Here is a 16436-nt window from a genome sequence, read left to right as displayed (position 1 = left end):
ACTTTCATAGGCTTTCAAGATTTTCGAATGTAATGGCAAACAGCATTTAATATATATTATAAAATGAATGAAGTTAGAGTTGTAATTCTGGGCAAGGATTTCGGACGTTATACACTTCACAAAGTTATAGTTGCATAGTCTTTAGGTATGGGTATATTCGAAATTCGCAAATTTCAATCGTAAGGAGGCAGCAAGTGACTAAAAAAATGCACTCAGTGTAAAAGTAAAATATATATATGTATTTTCCCTCAATTATTTATATCCTAAATTGTTTCGCTTTAGTTCTTTTAAAATAGTTTTAAAAAATCTACGAGTCAACTCCAAAGGCGTGGTGAACGAGACAGGCCAAAGATCAAGGGATGTAATTATGTTGATAAAAAATCAATGCCAAACTTTTTCGCCTAAATGACTCATAGAATGCGACAGTAATGCAACTTTGAGCAAGTGATAAAGGCTTTCCCAATGGTTGGTGGCCAATTTTCAAATCATAGGCCTAGATTTAGATCCCTGGAATCAGCCAAATCTGCGCATGATCAATCAGCATGACTAACCCACTAAATATTCGTGGCAATAATTTAGTTTTTTGGAACTGTGGCGAATTTACTTTTACTGACGAATTTTCATTCTCCTATTTTAGACCGATAATAGAGCATTTTCGTAAATTCTAACGTGGTGAATTACTGTAGGGTGTCACATCCTCTTACGGCCCTACCGTCGCCACGCCCCTACTTAACACAGTTTTGTCTTTTTGAGTCTGCTCAAAGATGACTCGTCGTCGTTAAATAATTATTAACGAAAAAGTAAAAAAATAATAGCAACAACAATCAGCCACATGTAAACACAAATATTATTATATACTCATGCGATGGTATAAAATACGTAGAATCATCCTGAAGTGTCTTCATAATTTTCACTAGAATTTCAAAAATATATAGGGCCACGTAGAGTGCTTCTGAATTCTGGCATCTGAACTTTGAATTTCCCTTGGATCCTGTTTGAAACCATTCCTTGCACGTGCGTGATGACGTCGACCAAATGTCTAGGATTTCGATTTCTTCTTCCTTCACTCCCGTATTCCTCACAAAGGGCCCTAGTTAATTCATCAATATACCACGAACCACATTCGGTATCTCTGTAAGCCACGTAACCAGGGGAAGTTGAGAATGCTATCAAGTGATCGGCTTGGAGCGGAAGATAACCCGAGCTTTCTACATTCGGATGTGATGGCAATCCTTCCGACGGGACAGATGGAAGCGACGATGCTGATGCATTTACGCTTGGTTCAGCTGAAACGAAATCAGTGCAAAATATTTCAAAAAGGCAGTCTGTGTAACTGTTTTGTCAACCACTATTGAGTTCATTTAGTTTTATAAACGTTATATAAGTTTGAACTTAAAATACTGTTATGGCGTATAACCACAGAGTAAACAATAGGACAGAACTGGAACTAGGCAGCGTATAGTACCCGCTATTTTAGTGCGTGTGAGCATAAAGTGACCAACAGCGCATGCTCGGCAAGTGTCTGAAACGTTCAAAATGGCTTGGATTTCTCGCTTAAACATTTTCGATTAATTGTAGCTGAATTTGAAGTGTGAATAATTCCACTCGAAATTAAGACCACTTAAAACCTCTAGAATTTACCTACATCGAGTGAACTGCGAAAATCAAAATCGATTTACCCTCACCAATTAATAAACTTGTTAAAGCCGCATTAAAACTTAATCCCCAAAAAAACGCTGCGCGAATCTTGGTTTCAAGCAACTTATCTGTTAAGGTGGTCCGCTACAAAAAAATCATGATTTATTCTGTTTTAAATATTTCAGGGGATGGGAACTTAAATGTATTCCTAAGCGATCCTGAATAATTTTTCCAAAAAAATATGCAAAGAATGCGAGAATGAAGGTGATTTAGAACATTATATATTTTTTTCTTTTATCTTGAAAAAATAAAAATCTTTTCACGACAAATTGCAAGATAAGTTGCTGTGAGTGAAAAAAGACTTGTAGGAATCTTCAATCACTATAGTTACCAAGACAAGACACACCCAAATGACCCAATGGTGGAAAATACACAATTTTCGTGAACACGAGAAGAAACTAGGTTTTAACGCTAGAACCAGGATTAGTTTTATTTAGTTCTAAATATTTTTTGTCTCGGAACTGAACGCGAAATAAATAAAACTTTTCCGGTATTTTTTCATTGTTCTATCGTATTGTTTTCTATAATTTATAAATATATGCAAAACTTTTTTCGTCGCTTTTCTTATAAGCAAACAAGAATTCTCATTCCCCCTACTTTCGTGCACGATAACTTAAAAAGTAGTAAAACTAACTTCATAAAATTTTCATGGTAGACCTTAAAGATAATTGGCATGGACGTGAACCTGAATGTGTTGTATTCCGTTCAGTCTAAGTAAGATAGCAACTGTTTCTTCCAGATAGATGATAGACGTTTTATATTTATAGCTTGTAAAACGCTAAATACTGCACAAGTTTTATTTATTCGAGCTTCAACTTCCAGACAAAAATATCCAGAACTATATAAAACCAATTCCGTCGTTATAGCGTTAAAACCTACAATCCTGGACAAAACAGTTAATAAAAGTATTCAAAATCTTAAAAAAATGCTTTGGTGCAACTTGAAGCAAGTGTTTCCCCCCGTTTACCCCCCAATCAATGTTGGATATCTTTTCAAGTTGCCTTTGCTTGCTAAACCTAACATTGCCAAGGGGATGGGGGGAGAATATCGCATGAAACAAGTAAGTTAATCGGAATGAAATGAAAATTGTACTTTACCAACGGTGTTATGAACAGGTTTTGTCCATGATTGTAGTCAGTTATGGTGTCTAAAAAAATTGGTCCATTTTCGACCATTGGGTGTATCTGGTCTGGGTAACTTAAGTGATTGAAGATCTTTCTTCACTTAGAGCAACTTGGATTGCAATATGGCATTAACAGATTTTCATATTTTTTTAAGTTAAAAAAAGAATTTCTGTAGTGAACCGCGACCACCTCAACATCGGAGGTCCTACCGTTGTGCGCCTCTTGAATTAAATTTCCGTGTTTTGATGGCCTGATCCAAACACGGTCTTGGGCCAATCAGAACACACGTTATATACATGTTATTTTAAAAGACATTTTACCTGCCAAAGCATTCGGCTCTCGGATTCCCATACTAACTTCCTTCCCTCGGCATTTTTGAATCATGAATATTTTTGGCTTCCCGACCAGTGAAGAATTAAATTTTCTAAATGGTGACAGTAATTCATCAACAGTCACAGATTGTCCTTTAGCGCCCATAATTCCATCGCGCACATCATCAGAACTATAACCATGGGATAATATCACTATAACGATACAGTCGACACCCCCGTCGATGCATATGCGCCAGTTTTTGCTTGCTAAATCACTGATGTACTGCTTCATCTCATCACATGAAAGGTTATTGAAACACTGAATATAAGAGAAACCAAGCCTTCCAAAACAGTCTGTAAGTTTTCCAACGTCTGTACCACTTCCTCGCCGATAAGCAAAATAATCTTCATTGCCAGCATAGTTGTCTGGAAGGGAAACAGCATGTTTAATGTCTATTTACACGATCATTTTGTCGATACACGATCGACATACAATCATTTACTGAACATATTGCTAGCAGGATTTCCACCACTTATTTGCGTATCACTATCTTCATAGGGGGTAGCAATAACAAAAAAGAGAAACAAAAGAGAACTTTTGAAAAGAATGCATAATTATATCCTATTAACACAGATCTCCCCCCCCCCCCTTCCTTGTGTTTGTGAATTGCGAGGAAATTCCCTTCCATTGTGGAAACCATGATTGCTAGTTTTGTAAAGAAATTCTCATCAATATCCCATAAAATTGCAGCAATATCGCACTATTCAACAAGTTTACTGTAAAAGTGATCTTTATGCATACTTATGATAAAAACAGGCCCTCTTCTTGCCATAGGATAAAATCTCACAGGACCACCATCTACGTTATCTGATAATCTGAATCGTTTTCCAGTAGAGTCAAAATCTGGCGGACCGTCCACTATATCTTTGGCGTCATTCTTCCTTTTATTTTTGCGAGAATTTCTTACTTGTTTTTCTGCCTTCGGTTTAGTCTTTTCGGTCTTGTTTTGACCTTTGCGTGGTCGCAATGTTGGAGGCATCCTAAAGAACTAAATTGTATCCATGTCAAATTCTCTTTCTTATATTGTCAGCGGCTGTCTTAAATTAAGATCAAGTGAAATGTAACGCTTCGGATTCTCCGCCTGTGACCAGCCATGCAGGCTAGAAATCAGTAATAAGGCCCTGCCAATATTGCGAAATCTCGTCATTATGAGTTAAACAGACATAATTTTGAAAATACTTATCAACGATTCGTTACTAAACATGCAACATCTTCAAAATGAAAGTTTATCGAAAGAAAATCGCCGTCAAAAACCGCCTGTGTAGCCGGGGCTACTGAGGGGAATGGGGGTCTGTGAATGGTCAATTGCCCATGCCTATTTAATAAATTATACTAGAAATACATGCATGCAGAAACCCCTCGCTTCGGTTTAAATGTGAAAAAAAGAAATTGAGAAAAGTGTGGAAATATTTTTCTGCACGTGGAAGCACTGTAGTCATAGCAACTCGCAACGGTCGTATATTTTTAAAGAATCAAAGTTTACCCTCATATTTTTGTGAAAAAATGGCAAAAATACGACAAGATTCTTACCTTTTTCTGGAAGTTAAGTTATTCATCTATAGTCAGTGTTATGGTAAATCATTTTAATTATTAATTACCATGAAATATAACATCAGACGTCTCATATAACTTCCGAAGTTTTATGTTACGCTTCGACTGGTTTTTGCACGGGAATGTTTTGATTTTCTTTTTTTTTGTCATTATGAAAACGGAGTTTATAAATGAAATTATAATGTCGTTTATCACATAACACATTCAGATTTATAGTGAAATACATTTGAGAATATTAAAGTTGTGTTTACCACAAAAGAATTACTTTTTTAAAGCTGTGGATGAAATATTATCAAGTGTAAAATCTTCCGACTGTATTATACACGGTGAATTCGGTCAAAAATTTGGTCTTGTTATTTGTTAAACCGTGAAAAGTCCTGACCACATTCAAGTTTCCTTCTAATTTAATTAAAAATACATATATTCTTTATTTTATGAAAACATAAAATTTATAAATTTCATCAAAATTTTGCAAACTTGACAGTTCATTTATTGACATTTGAAAAAACAAATTTTTGTCTCGACCAATCAAGAGCTTAGTGGTTCACTCTGGCGCATGCGCATAACGTAGAAGACTGTCCATGGCGTGAGGTCCATTGCATAATGGCGGACAACTTTGATTTCGCATTTGCACATCGTAGGTGTAAATATCCGAGCGGAATTAGTTCCCTCGCACGGTGCTCCGCACCGGCTCGGGGATTATATAATATAACATTTACAGTACGTGCGTGCTGATTGGTCAAGAAGCGTGTCTCTATAACTGTATAGAAACACGGGAATTTTCCCGCTGAACTTGACAAGCGAAACGATGTAATCAGAATTTGTAATTGAATCGAATTATAATATTTGCATAAAATATTTTTATTGAGTTATACTATAAAAGCTAAGAAATAAAAAACATTTTTTCTTGTGTTTCTATACAGTTATAGAAACACTTGTGGGAGTTTGGGAGAACTCGAAATAACGTGGAAAAACTTGCCCTACAGGCTCGTTCTCCCACTGATTTCTCGTTCTCTCAAACTCCCACGCGTGTTTCTATAACTGTATAAAAACACGGAAAATGTTTTCTATTTCTTAATTAAAATATACCATTTATAGCACGTCATTGCTGATTGGTCGAGAAGCGTGCTTCTATTTATCAATTAGACAACGAGTCCGAGTCGTCTATGAGCGAATAGTCAACGAAGGCGAAGCCTGAGTTGACTATTCGCTCATAGACAACGAAGGCGAGTTGTCTAATTGTTTTAGTATACACCCTGTACCTAGATATGTTAATTTCGAATCACGAAATTAATATCTAGTAAAACATCACGTATAGACAATGGTTGAGTAGCCAATCAGATTATCAGAATGTAGGATTTGTAATAGACAATAGTCGGGTGTATACTAAAACTGTATACGTAAAAACGCCAAACTTGTCAAGCGAAGTAATGTAATGAGAATTTGTAATTGAATCGAATTAAAATAATTTTTTAAAATCTTTTGATTTGACGGAAAATGTTTTCTATTTCTTAATCATTAAATTTTGCAATAGATGAACCAGATCGAGTACACAAAATATGCGCGCAGTCGACGCATATATGAGCCGCTGAAAGCCAAGAAGATGGTCACAAATATGTCACATTCAGTTACGAACACGAGTCAACCATGAATTTTTTATAAAGTTACCCTTATTGCTTCTTGACTTATCATGCAGGTAATAAGGAAATGAGCATTTAGTTTGCTAAGAAAAGCGACGAAAAACGAAAATAATTTGCATATACTTTTAAATTATGCAAATAATTTGAACAATACAATAGAACAATGAAATAATACAGGGTGAGTAAAAAAACTGACACCTTTGAAATTCAAATTAGCGGCGAACTTACGGCTGTAATATGACAATACCCATGTACAATCAACAAAAACGATTTGATAAAACTGTTCTTTTGTATTTACAGAGCTTAGAATGCATTTTAACTCCCAATGGGAACAAACTTTATGTTTTAGGTTAATTAATATGATATGCTTCGTATATCTATGAATTATTTTAAGCAACTTCTGTCACATTACAGCCGCTATGCGACTAATTTGAATTTAAAAGGTGTCAGTTTTTTTTTACTCACCCTGTAGTGTAAGCAAATCGACCCCCAAATTGTTTGCTCAGGGTAAAACCAATACTGTGCCATACAGTTTTGACACGACCCATCTGCAAGATCGCTCTGTTGGAAGCAGCTGGTACTTTGAACGATAAGTAGAGCACTATAATTCAATTTGTTTAACGAAGTACAATTGCCCGAATATTTCATACTATTAGCCAGGTCGAGTATTAGTAAAGGCTAATTGCCTTTAGAGGCCGGAATGTTAGTTAATTAATACAACATTGTGCTTTATTGTTCTATTGTATAGCTAATTGCCCTCAGGCTACACTGCATTGCTAGCCTTTGCCTGACATTAGGTCACACATTTTAATCTAAGTTTGACTGTCGCGCAGTGTAGACGTTTAATTACGTACAAATTATCCACCTTCGTGCTATCTACGACTATTGGAGTACATTAAGTGTAAACGAAATTCGAAGCTACACCTGCCACATCTCTATCTATGTCTGTGTCTATTCATCAATCTAAACTTTAGCTACAAGGATATACAGGAATATGTATATATACTCGATCGTGGCCGAATATATACCATATTCCAGTATAGTATTTTTTATCGTGTCTTAATTTAGACTAGTCTTACTGTCTTAATACGCCAATTCCTGAATTACGTATTTATTTCTTTGTGTTTGGAAATTTTGGCAAATTAATCGCATAAGTTGCATTAGTCTTGATCCCCCCCTGACGTTGGTGTCATTCATGGTCACTTCATGTGTACGTTCAGACAAGATCTTGAATGCATAAATCACCACTTATTATCATGATTGTTTATTATTTAGAATCGGGGTTTTCCCCAGTTGAATCTATTAATCAGGATTACCTACTTCTCTCTCACATTTATTCTACAATATTATTATTTTCTTTATGTATACTACCAAAGTGGGCTTGTGCCCATCCCATTTATTAATTTAAATGTTTAGCGAAACTATAACAAAATTTAACCAATGCAATGCATTCGTATTCTTTACAGCAATAATTCTAAATCATGCAATCACGAAATGATTGTAGGTCCCCAACCTCTGACATCCGCCTGGGATTGAATGAAAAATCCTAATGCTTACGTGGTGGTTGTAGGCGATCAAGTGTAAATTAGCCAAACTCAAAGCCTGACATGTTCTTAATATATAAACAATCAGGTTTGAAGGCTTTGCTGATTAAGCGATCTTACAAATCTTTTCGTTTTTATATAGCTATATATTTTCAAAAGGGATTGTTCCCTAAACCGGTTTGGCATATATAGATACTATTGTTGAATATGATTTTTCGAACACAACTGGGAAATTTACCTTTGTTGGCATTGTTGCACACATTTAGGCAAAGACATGAAAATAAAAGTTCAAAAGGTTGACGTATACACCTTAGATTGAATACAAGCTGATTGCATCTAAAATATATTCACAAATTTTTCACCTGTTTGTTAGTTACCGTCGTCTGTGTCAGTCAACTTGTGTAGGACAGAATCTTTCAGTTTTGTGTTTATCAAACCCAATGAAAAACTTGTTATTTTGCGACTATATCTGTTCCTGATAGTGACTTCTTTCTGGTTCAAATTTCAGACGGTCGAATACATTTATACACATTGTAGTTGCAGGGGTTATTTCCGGTTCCTGTCGTGATTATAAATCACTTAGGTGAATACTGAAAAAGACGCTATCTGATATCTTTATTGGCTACGTTTTTTTACTTAATGTAAATGATTACGATGTCATCATTAGTGTGGTTTCCACGCAATGTTTATCTTGGTTTATTGATATGACTCCGTTCATTTCAGTGCAGTAACTAATAACAGTAACTATAAACTATTGCAGTTTAGTTTGTGCTTCGTCATCCTTTCTTTGTGAAGGTTGACCCTTGGTAACCTTTATTGTTTCATGCGAATAGCGAAAGATTCACGGTAAAACACCCAATTCATACATGCATATTACCAGGAATCGGCATTATGCCCACGTTCTAGTTTTTTACGGTAAAATAGGTTATCAGTTATTGCATTTAACAGTTCCTTTTAGACACCTTTTGCCAAATATTTCAGGTTACAATTCAAATCTAAAATCCCCTTATTAAAGTCATTAAACTATACACTAGGAACCCGGCGGGGTTTTCCCGTACTCAAAACTGCATGGTGGAATTGCATTTCAAAGAGTGGTGTTTACCCACAACCTAGCTTTTCTTTTCAGGTAAAATACCTAATATTATAATACACAATAACATAGCATGACCACAACCCTGTATGAACACTGTACCACCAAGATATCACGCGGCAGAATCGAAATAAACAGACCTTTCTTGGCGGTTGATGTTTATCCATTAGGATTCCTTGGATATTCCTTTAATGCTGGCTTCGTTTTTGATAATTGCTTCAGTCCAGTGTAGCATCAAATCTGTACATAACACTATTACAGTACATAACACTATTACAATATGAAATGTGGAATCAAATAACAGATAAAACAATGGAAGAGTTTAAAATATTATCAGAACTGGAAGAATTAACGGTGAAAAGGAACAACTCGTTTATAATCCTTGAAATGGTAGGAGTCTATTTTGTTTATTTCGAGGTTTATTTCGTATTTGCTGTACGAATACATTTTATGACCTTGGTACAGTATGTCGTTTTGCTCGGTTTTGCGAAGACGTGACCCACTATTTAAGGCTTTACATCATCGTTTTAACTTCAAAAAGAGTTCTTAAAAGTGTAATTCGGAGTTTTAATATAACAAATATCATTTAAAGGTTATAGAGTCGACTGCAATAACTGCATGAATTTAATAATCGAAAAACAACATTCGACGTTCACTGCTTGGTTATTTATATTATTTGTGCTGTTTTGATGTTTTGAAGGTTTAGCTATAATGAATTATTAACTCTCACTTAAACTGTGAAATCTATAACTTAATGCAACGGAAAGCAGCAGAAAAACGGGTGATTTCACTTCATCTTTACGACTGTGTTTGTTTCCGAAAAATTTGAAACATCAGCTATCGGCTTTACATTTAGGACATTTCATAATATTGAAGGTTAGGTCTGGCTAGCTCAGGAAATATTTTGCTTCGTTTGAAATGGCGAGGGTTTGCTGCATGCATGTATTTCTAGTTAATTATATTAATTCAATCATGAATTATTAACCTTCTACACAATCGGCCTGCTCAGGTCAGTGAAATTAGTTTCCAGTCTTCAAATGACATCAAAATGTCATTTCCTATTAGTTAGTTGTCATAGTTTTTCAATGCTGACGTAGTGGAAGGAACTGGGACGCCGGAACAGAAGGGAAAGCAGGGAAAACTGATGTAGCTTTCTTCTTGCCTTTTACTAGGAAGGAAAAGGACGTCAAACAAGTATTATCTGTAAAAAGTATTGCGCTGGAACGCGCTAAAAACAGCTTTCGAAAAATCTTGGAATGCAACCATGCACCAGCTCAAGAATAGCACAATCGTCTGGTAAAAAAACTCCAATGCAGACACCAGAATCATGTAACAACAGACCGAAAAACGAGAAAAATTTTTTAACACTTTTTAGTTTGCATAATTCTAAAAGTTCCTATCCACTAGAACCCCCCCCCCCTTCCCTTCCCTTCTTTCCTCGCATCGTCCTGGCGTACTTGATAGGGAAGGGGGACTGTAAATAGAACTTGTAAATAGTATAATTATACCGCATTCTCTCTATTTAGTTCTCCCTCCCAAATGCCCCCCTTTGAAGAATAAATCAATTAAGCGCCCCCCCTCCCCCATCTATTAAGATCGTCCCCCTCGTGTATTCAGAAGTCTCCTTATATTCGACTTTTTATTTAAAGTAATTTGTTTTTGATTTTTTGATCCATAATTGCCAATTCAATTTTATGTGCAGTAGTACTCGGCGTAGTAGTTCCTTATGTTGCACATCTATAAGTTTCTTATTGGTCGAATAAGCAAAATAGTGTCCCGGGACCACCAGTCCATCTTCAAGAAACGTTGCTCCGGTCGGTGAGAATTGTAAGGATCACCCACCACGTTCCAAAAATTTAGAAACGAAATTTTAATGGGCAAATGCATGCCCACAATTATTTCTTCTGGGGCAGTTGAGATCAATACAACGGTATCAATTTGCGAACGCCAATTGCAAAGTCGTCGAAAATCTTTACTTCTTCCCTTCTATCATGTTTGCACGCGAGCTTCTTTCTATCTCAGGCTTCCAGACTTTCTTGTAGATGTGACACCCACGAGCCACAGTTTCGAATTTGCAATAGTTTGACCAAGGATATTCCTTGAACTCTTGCCAATCGGATCGGCATACTGATTTGAGTTTTGATACAATGAAACTAAAACTATCCCTTTTGCAAATTATCGGGAAAAACGATCCGTTACTTCGTTACTATGCAAACAAAAAAAATCCAATCAGGTGCGATTTGCATCTGTGATTGATTTCTTGAAAATCTGTTCAGGCTATAACGCAAGTTCATATTGTATAATCGCTTGTAAGTGCATAGCTTGATAAAAAAAACCTAGAAATTCCAAATCGTTTATGTAAGAAGACCGGTTGAAATCAACATCTCATAAAGTGATCAAGTATGTGGATATTCTACCGATTTGAATTTGGAAACCTCCACTTTGCTGAAGCCAGCTCGATCCATGCAGCATCCAAGAAGTACAAGATTGAGGGGAAAAGTATTCTATATTGGAAAACAAAAAGGGAGAATCTGAACAGCTCAAAAAAAGTTCGAGTTGGAAAAGGCAACGACTGGATGGTGGCGGGAGACATATCACTTCGGATAAATTGGAAGAAGACTTGTTGGTGTGGATGGTTGAGAGACGCAGCACAGGAATACGAGTGTGACGAAAATTTGTCAAGGTTATAGCCACAAAACTGCAGGAAGAAATGGAAAAAGAAGCCCGAACATCATTGCACTAAACTTTAGCGACGTACGTATGGCTTGAAAAGTTTAAAAAAAGAAACGGGTTCACGGTAAGACGGTGTACAACTATAGCTCGAAAAGGATTCGATCAAATTGTTGACAAACTAATAATGTGCATACATTATTGTGGAACGATATGATCTGAAATACTTCAATTGAAAAACGAGTAACACACACAGTAAATCTTACTAAATTCCCCGATTACTAAAAAAAGAAAATATAGCGGCCGACGGCACCAAGAAGCCATTCATTATGTTTAAAGGGGCGAAGCGCGAGGTAAAAAAAAGCTGAATGAACGGTTTAAAAATAAGTTTATTCTAACAAGCAGTGACAACGGGTGGATAGGTGAACCATTGACGGAGTAATTCTTTTGCAACGTGATACGCGATAACTTTTTCTTTCGGTGGAGGTCACCTGTTTGCATGGGATGCATTTAGCTGCCACCTAACACCTGCCGTGAATAACATTCTAAACCAGGGTAAAGTTAACGGCGTCATAGTCCCTGGCGGTTAAACAAAATACATCTAAGCGGCAGACATAAGCTGGAATAAACTAATGAAGGAGTATTAAAAGAAATGTATGATCTTTGGCTGTCAGTGCATGAACATGAAGACAAAAAATTGTTGGATGGGTTTTGGAAGTTTGAAAAAGTTACCAACAGAAACATCCCCATTAGATGCATGAGGATGATGAAATACATTGAAGCGTAACTGTTGGAACTGTTGTACTTGCACTTCAACATTTTAAAACTTGCTGTTGTGTTGATGTGTATTTTGTTTTCCTATAATACTATGAACGTATTAATAAGCTTACATTTTGCGAAAAATTGTCTGAGATTTTATGGATAACTCTAAATAAGCCTCCCCCTCAATTAAACCCTCCCTCTTTAATAACCCCCCCTCCAAAGAGTCTGGAAAGAATAAGCCCTCGGGGGCTTAATAGAGAGAATGCTATATATACAAAAACCTCCTCAGCGCCCTCCTCTACATGTAGATTGAGAAACGACTAAAACTGATGATGGCGTGAAAATGATATCATAATTTTCCCTTCTAAAAAACGTAGAACGCCATTCACCCTTATGCACCATTTTCACGTCCTGTAGCAGTAACGTCTGATGTTTCATTTCGACAAACACAGTTTTAGAGTAAGAAATAAAACGCCCCAATTGTGAGGTCCAGAGATCAACAGAGATCAGTGTTATGCAGCAGCTGCTTACTTATTGTTAATAGGAAAACTGAACCAGGGATCATCTTCCGATACAAGGTACTAAACCCCTAGTTAAAGCTCCCGCCGAACCCAGCGTCGAGTTATCATCTTCGTAAATTTCGGATGCTTTTTTCGGTTTCCTGACCATGCTAAATTAACGTGACATGGCACAAGGACACTTTAGAATTAATACAAGATAAATATACGAAAACCCGACCCTCGGACAAAAACTTTTGGAATTATTCATTTTCTTTAGAAGACATGCACATCCCCAGCTGTTATGAAATGCTTGTTTCAACGACAGCTGTGCACAATTTTATTCGAAATGAAACGTTTAGAATGTTTGCATGTACCTGAGGTCGAAAACGAAGACAAAAACATCTCAAATCATCTCAATTTTTATCTGAAAGTCGTACATAAAACCACATTTCGATGATAAACTAAGTATTCCACATTTCGTACTTGTTGCTCGTTAATTATTGATAAACTACAAAACGTCCACGGCAAATTAATAATTAGAAAAACAGACGAGCAGGAGTACGTCGGAAATCGATCTTTCGTTTGTTTATTTCAAGCAAGCCTACTCGAGCAAAGATTTTATTATAGTCTTTTTGATTCTGAGACTATACTCAAGGTTACTACGAATATCTCAAAGTGCGAGGGCCATGTAAACCCGCTAGCTACACGCCTTATTTGGTCAAAGCCAACACGCTTAATGTAAACGTTGTTTATCCAAATGACGCGCGAAGACTGTGCAAGAAAATACAACGTAGTGGATGGGAGTATATACTACTAATTTTGGACATGTTCCCGTGGAATTATATGCATTATTTGAAGACGTAAATCAATAGATTTGGACGATTTACCGATAAACCGTTGAATAGCGTCGAGTTTGTTTTTGAATTCTTGAGTTTTATATCGCAAAATCGGCCGAAGACCAGTTATCAGGATTTCTTAACTCACCTTGCATTTAAAGTTGGCTAAGCGTGGAACTGCATGGCGTGTAACGCCGGAGGTATAGCGGGGTATCTTGGCGGAAAGCGTTCAAGCACCCATCGTCTGAGTGCTGACGACGGTAAGTCAATTGAAGACAGAAATTTTGTCGCGGAAAACATATGCAATTTATCGGTTATCTTTTCCTCATACAGCAGGTCACAAAAGCCCACTATGGCTTTTAATTTAATAACCCAGTTAAATGCCTTCTATGGTTTTTATTAGCATCAGGTTGAACGAGCGAGTTATAGCTTCGTAATTCACAATCGTATCTAGTACGAAGCGATAAATGTTGCGGGCTATAGAGACGTAGTCAAAGCACGAAACAAGGCATCTGCATACGGGTTATATGGCACAAAATGCTTTTGTGTTGTACGACAAACAATGCTTTTGTCTCTCAGCGAAAATATATAGGGATTCTTTGATGTGTTTCAGCCTTAATCATGATAACAAGTGAATTGAAATGCTTAACAGACTAACCCATAATCCTCTGTTTGACAGCTGTTTATACGCACACAAAGCGGCTGACGTTTAAATCGTATATTCTACGTGTGTGTATGTATTCCTTAAACAGAGAACGCTTTGTTTAGTAAATCTAGCTATTTGAATATTCATTCAGTTTGAATGAAAATTAATTTAAATGATGGAATAAGGTTTTCTAACTAAGAGAAAACGTTTTATAGAATATCCTACGTGCCGACATACACAAATAAGTAAGGACATTTTTTGTGTCTTGTAGCAGGTAACATTCCGTTGCTAGGCAACCTGTTACGTAATGGCCAATATTGGCTACCTCAAATTTGTTTAATTTAATTCAGTTGCAGAACATTGTAAATTCATTATTCCACAAGACCAACGATTACATTTTTGCCCTGTATTGCATGAGCCAATCGTTCTCTTAGCACATTTAACAGCGCTTTTGCTAAAAATCTTTCCGATGATAGTTAATTTAGGGGGACGCGTTCAGTTTTTTTACAAAGACTCTTATAATGTTGGCAATTTAGAGGGAATTGTTTATTTATTTACGCTTAGACATCATTATTGAAATTTGAATAAACTAGGAGCGATGAGAAGTTCAGAGGTGTTGAACTTCAGTCTCGTAGTCTGAAAGAGGAAGAAGTTTAGGATTACAAAGACAAAATTACCAGCGAAATTAAACATTCTTATTCCACTTTTCCATGTAACTTTGCAGAAAACTTTATTTACTGTTAAACATTCAAAAGCTATATATGTTCAATATCAAGAGATGTTCAAGATTGCGAAAATTATTTTCCCTCGCATGTATGCCTAATATTTCTAGCTTTGAAAAAGAAAAGCGAAGACTGAATTCTGAATGTAATGACATCTTGAGAATATATTATGAGAATGATATATGTCAAAAATATTGTACTTAGCTTTGTCTGAAGATGCCTTTGAAATGAAGTCGAATATTTACCGATTTACACTCTTCGTATTGTTTTGATGTCTTCGAAATGTGCATGCAAATTTACTCTTTACTTTTCCAGTTTTTTTTAAAAAATAATAGAATGATTTGCTGATATCATCGCAGCGAACCCATTGCAAATTGTTCGCAGTGTTCGGACCTAAATATATATACATTAAGGCCGTTTTCCACTCCAACTGTATCGTAGCGAAACGTAGCGTATCTCATTGTTTTAAAGTCATTAGTTCTGGTCAAATACCTCGGAAACAAAGAAATACGCTACGTTACGTTGCGATACGGATGAAGTCGAAAACTGGCCTTATCCTCAGTTGACTGTTTAGTTATTTATTCGACGTAATGTTTCAGCCTCATTACTTATATCAGGCAAAATAACTATTCTTTGACTTTAATTGTTTCGTAAATTTAGTTTTATTAGTATTTAGTTTTCTATAGAATTAGATGATTTTCTCGGCATTTTCCGAGTGCAATTTTATGCAGTCACCTAATTATTCAAATCAATGCAGATAAATCGCTCCATGATCTGATTTTTCCTTATCGGAAAACTGATTTGCCCGAGTCCCAGACTTGTTGTGGAAAATAAACTGAACCCAATATTGCTTGGTGTATCGAAAACTAAGTAAACTATGTATTATATAATGTAGTATACACAAAAATCTATATAAAATTATAATTATAGCATTATAGCTACCACATTTTTTGACGCAGGTGGTTAAATTTTTGATAAATACGTGCCATCATAATACGTTTTCCTTAATTCCCATTATATATGTTCATGAAATTCTTGGGAGCTGAACAAGTAAAAATCGTCCAGATCAAGTGGGATTATTTTTGGGGATACTAATTATTATATAGCCGGCCGGTTAAAACTACACCCAGCACGGCATTTATAATTGATAATATATAATGCATTTGATAAACGGTATTACCATAATAGCTGCTAAAAAGGGAAGATTCTCAATATAGCTATGAATTGAAGCGATAAATGTTACACAATAATAATCCATTAATCCCAAACGCATAAAGCTAC

The 16436-nt window shown here is 36.0% G+C and overlaps 1 protein-coding gene across 3 annotated transcripts; it reads right to left on the bottom strand.

Annotated features, from left to right (window-relative positions):
- Positions 1 to 251: 251 nt before the first annotated feature.
- LOC114534445 (caspase-7-like) lies at positions 252 to 8485 on the bottom strand. 3 transcript variants are annotated; one of them, XM_028555884.1, is made up of 4 exons: positions 8292 to 8485; positions 3936 to 4182; positions 3143 to 3559; positions 252 to 1286 (listed from the first exon to the last, which is right to left on the bottom strand). In XM_028555884.1, exons 2-4 carry the CDS (start codon positions 4171 to 4173, stop codon positions 922 to 924), a joined length of 1020 nt encoding a protein of 339 aa, XP_028411685.1. In that variant the 5' UTR covers positions 4174 to 4182; positions 8292 to 8485; the 3' UTR covers positions 252 to 921. The 3 variants fall into 3 exon arrangements, with proteins under 3 accessions (XP_028411685.1, XP_028411686.1, XP_028411687.1); XM_028555885.1 differs by having other exon boundaries at positions 3936 to 4174; XM_028555886.1 differs by having other exon boundaries at positions 8307 to 8485.
- Positions 8486 to 16436: the final 7951 nt, after the last annotated feature.

The sequence above is a fragment of the Dendronephthya gigantea genome, unplaced genomic scaffold (genome assembly GCF_004324835.1).
Source record: "Dendronephthya gigantea isolate DGI-Jeju-01 unplaced genomic scaffold, DenGig_1.0 000101F, whole genome shotgun sequence".
NCBI lineage: Eukaryota > Metazoa > Cnidaria > Anthozoa > Malacalcyonacea > Nephtheidae > Dendronephthya > Dendronephthya gigantea.
Note: the sequence above shows the minus strand (reverse complement) of the source record. Positions and strands in the feature narration are given on the sequence as shown.

Bases quoted from the DNA above. Each gene is read 5' to 3' on its own strand.
- LOC114534445 (XM_028555884.1), bottom strand. From the start codon at position 4,173: ATGCCTCCAACATTGCGACCACGCAAAGGTCAAAACAAGACCGAAAAG. The intron at 3,560-3,935 runs GTATGCATAAAG...TTTCCCTTCCAG, and splicing joins AGGGCCTGTTTTTATCATAA to ACAACTATGCTGGCAATGAA. The intron at 1,287-3,142 runs GTAAAATGTCTT...ATTTCGTTTCAG, and splicing joins AGAGCCGAATGCTTTGGCAG to CTGAACCAAGCGTAAATGCA.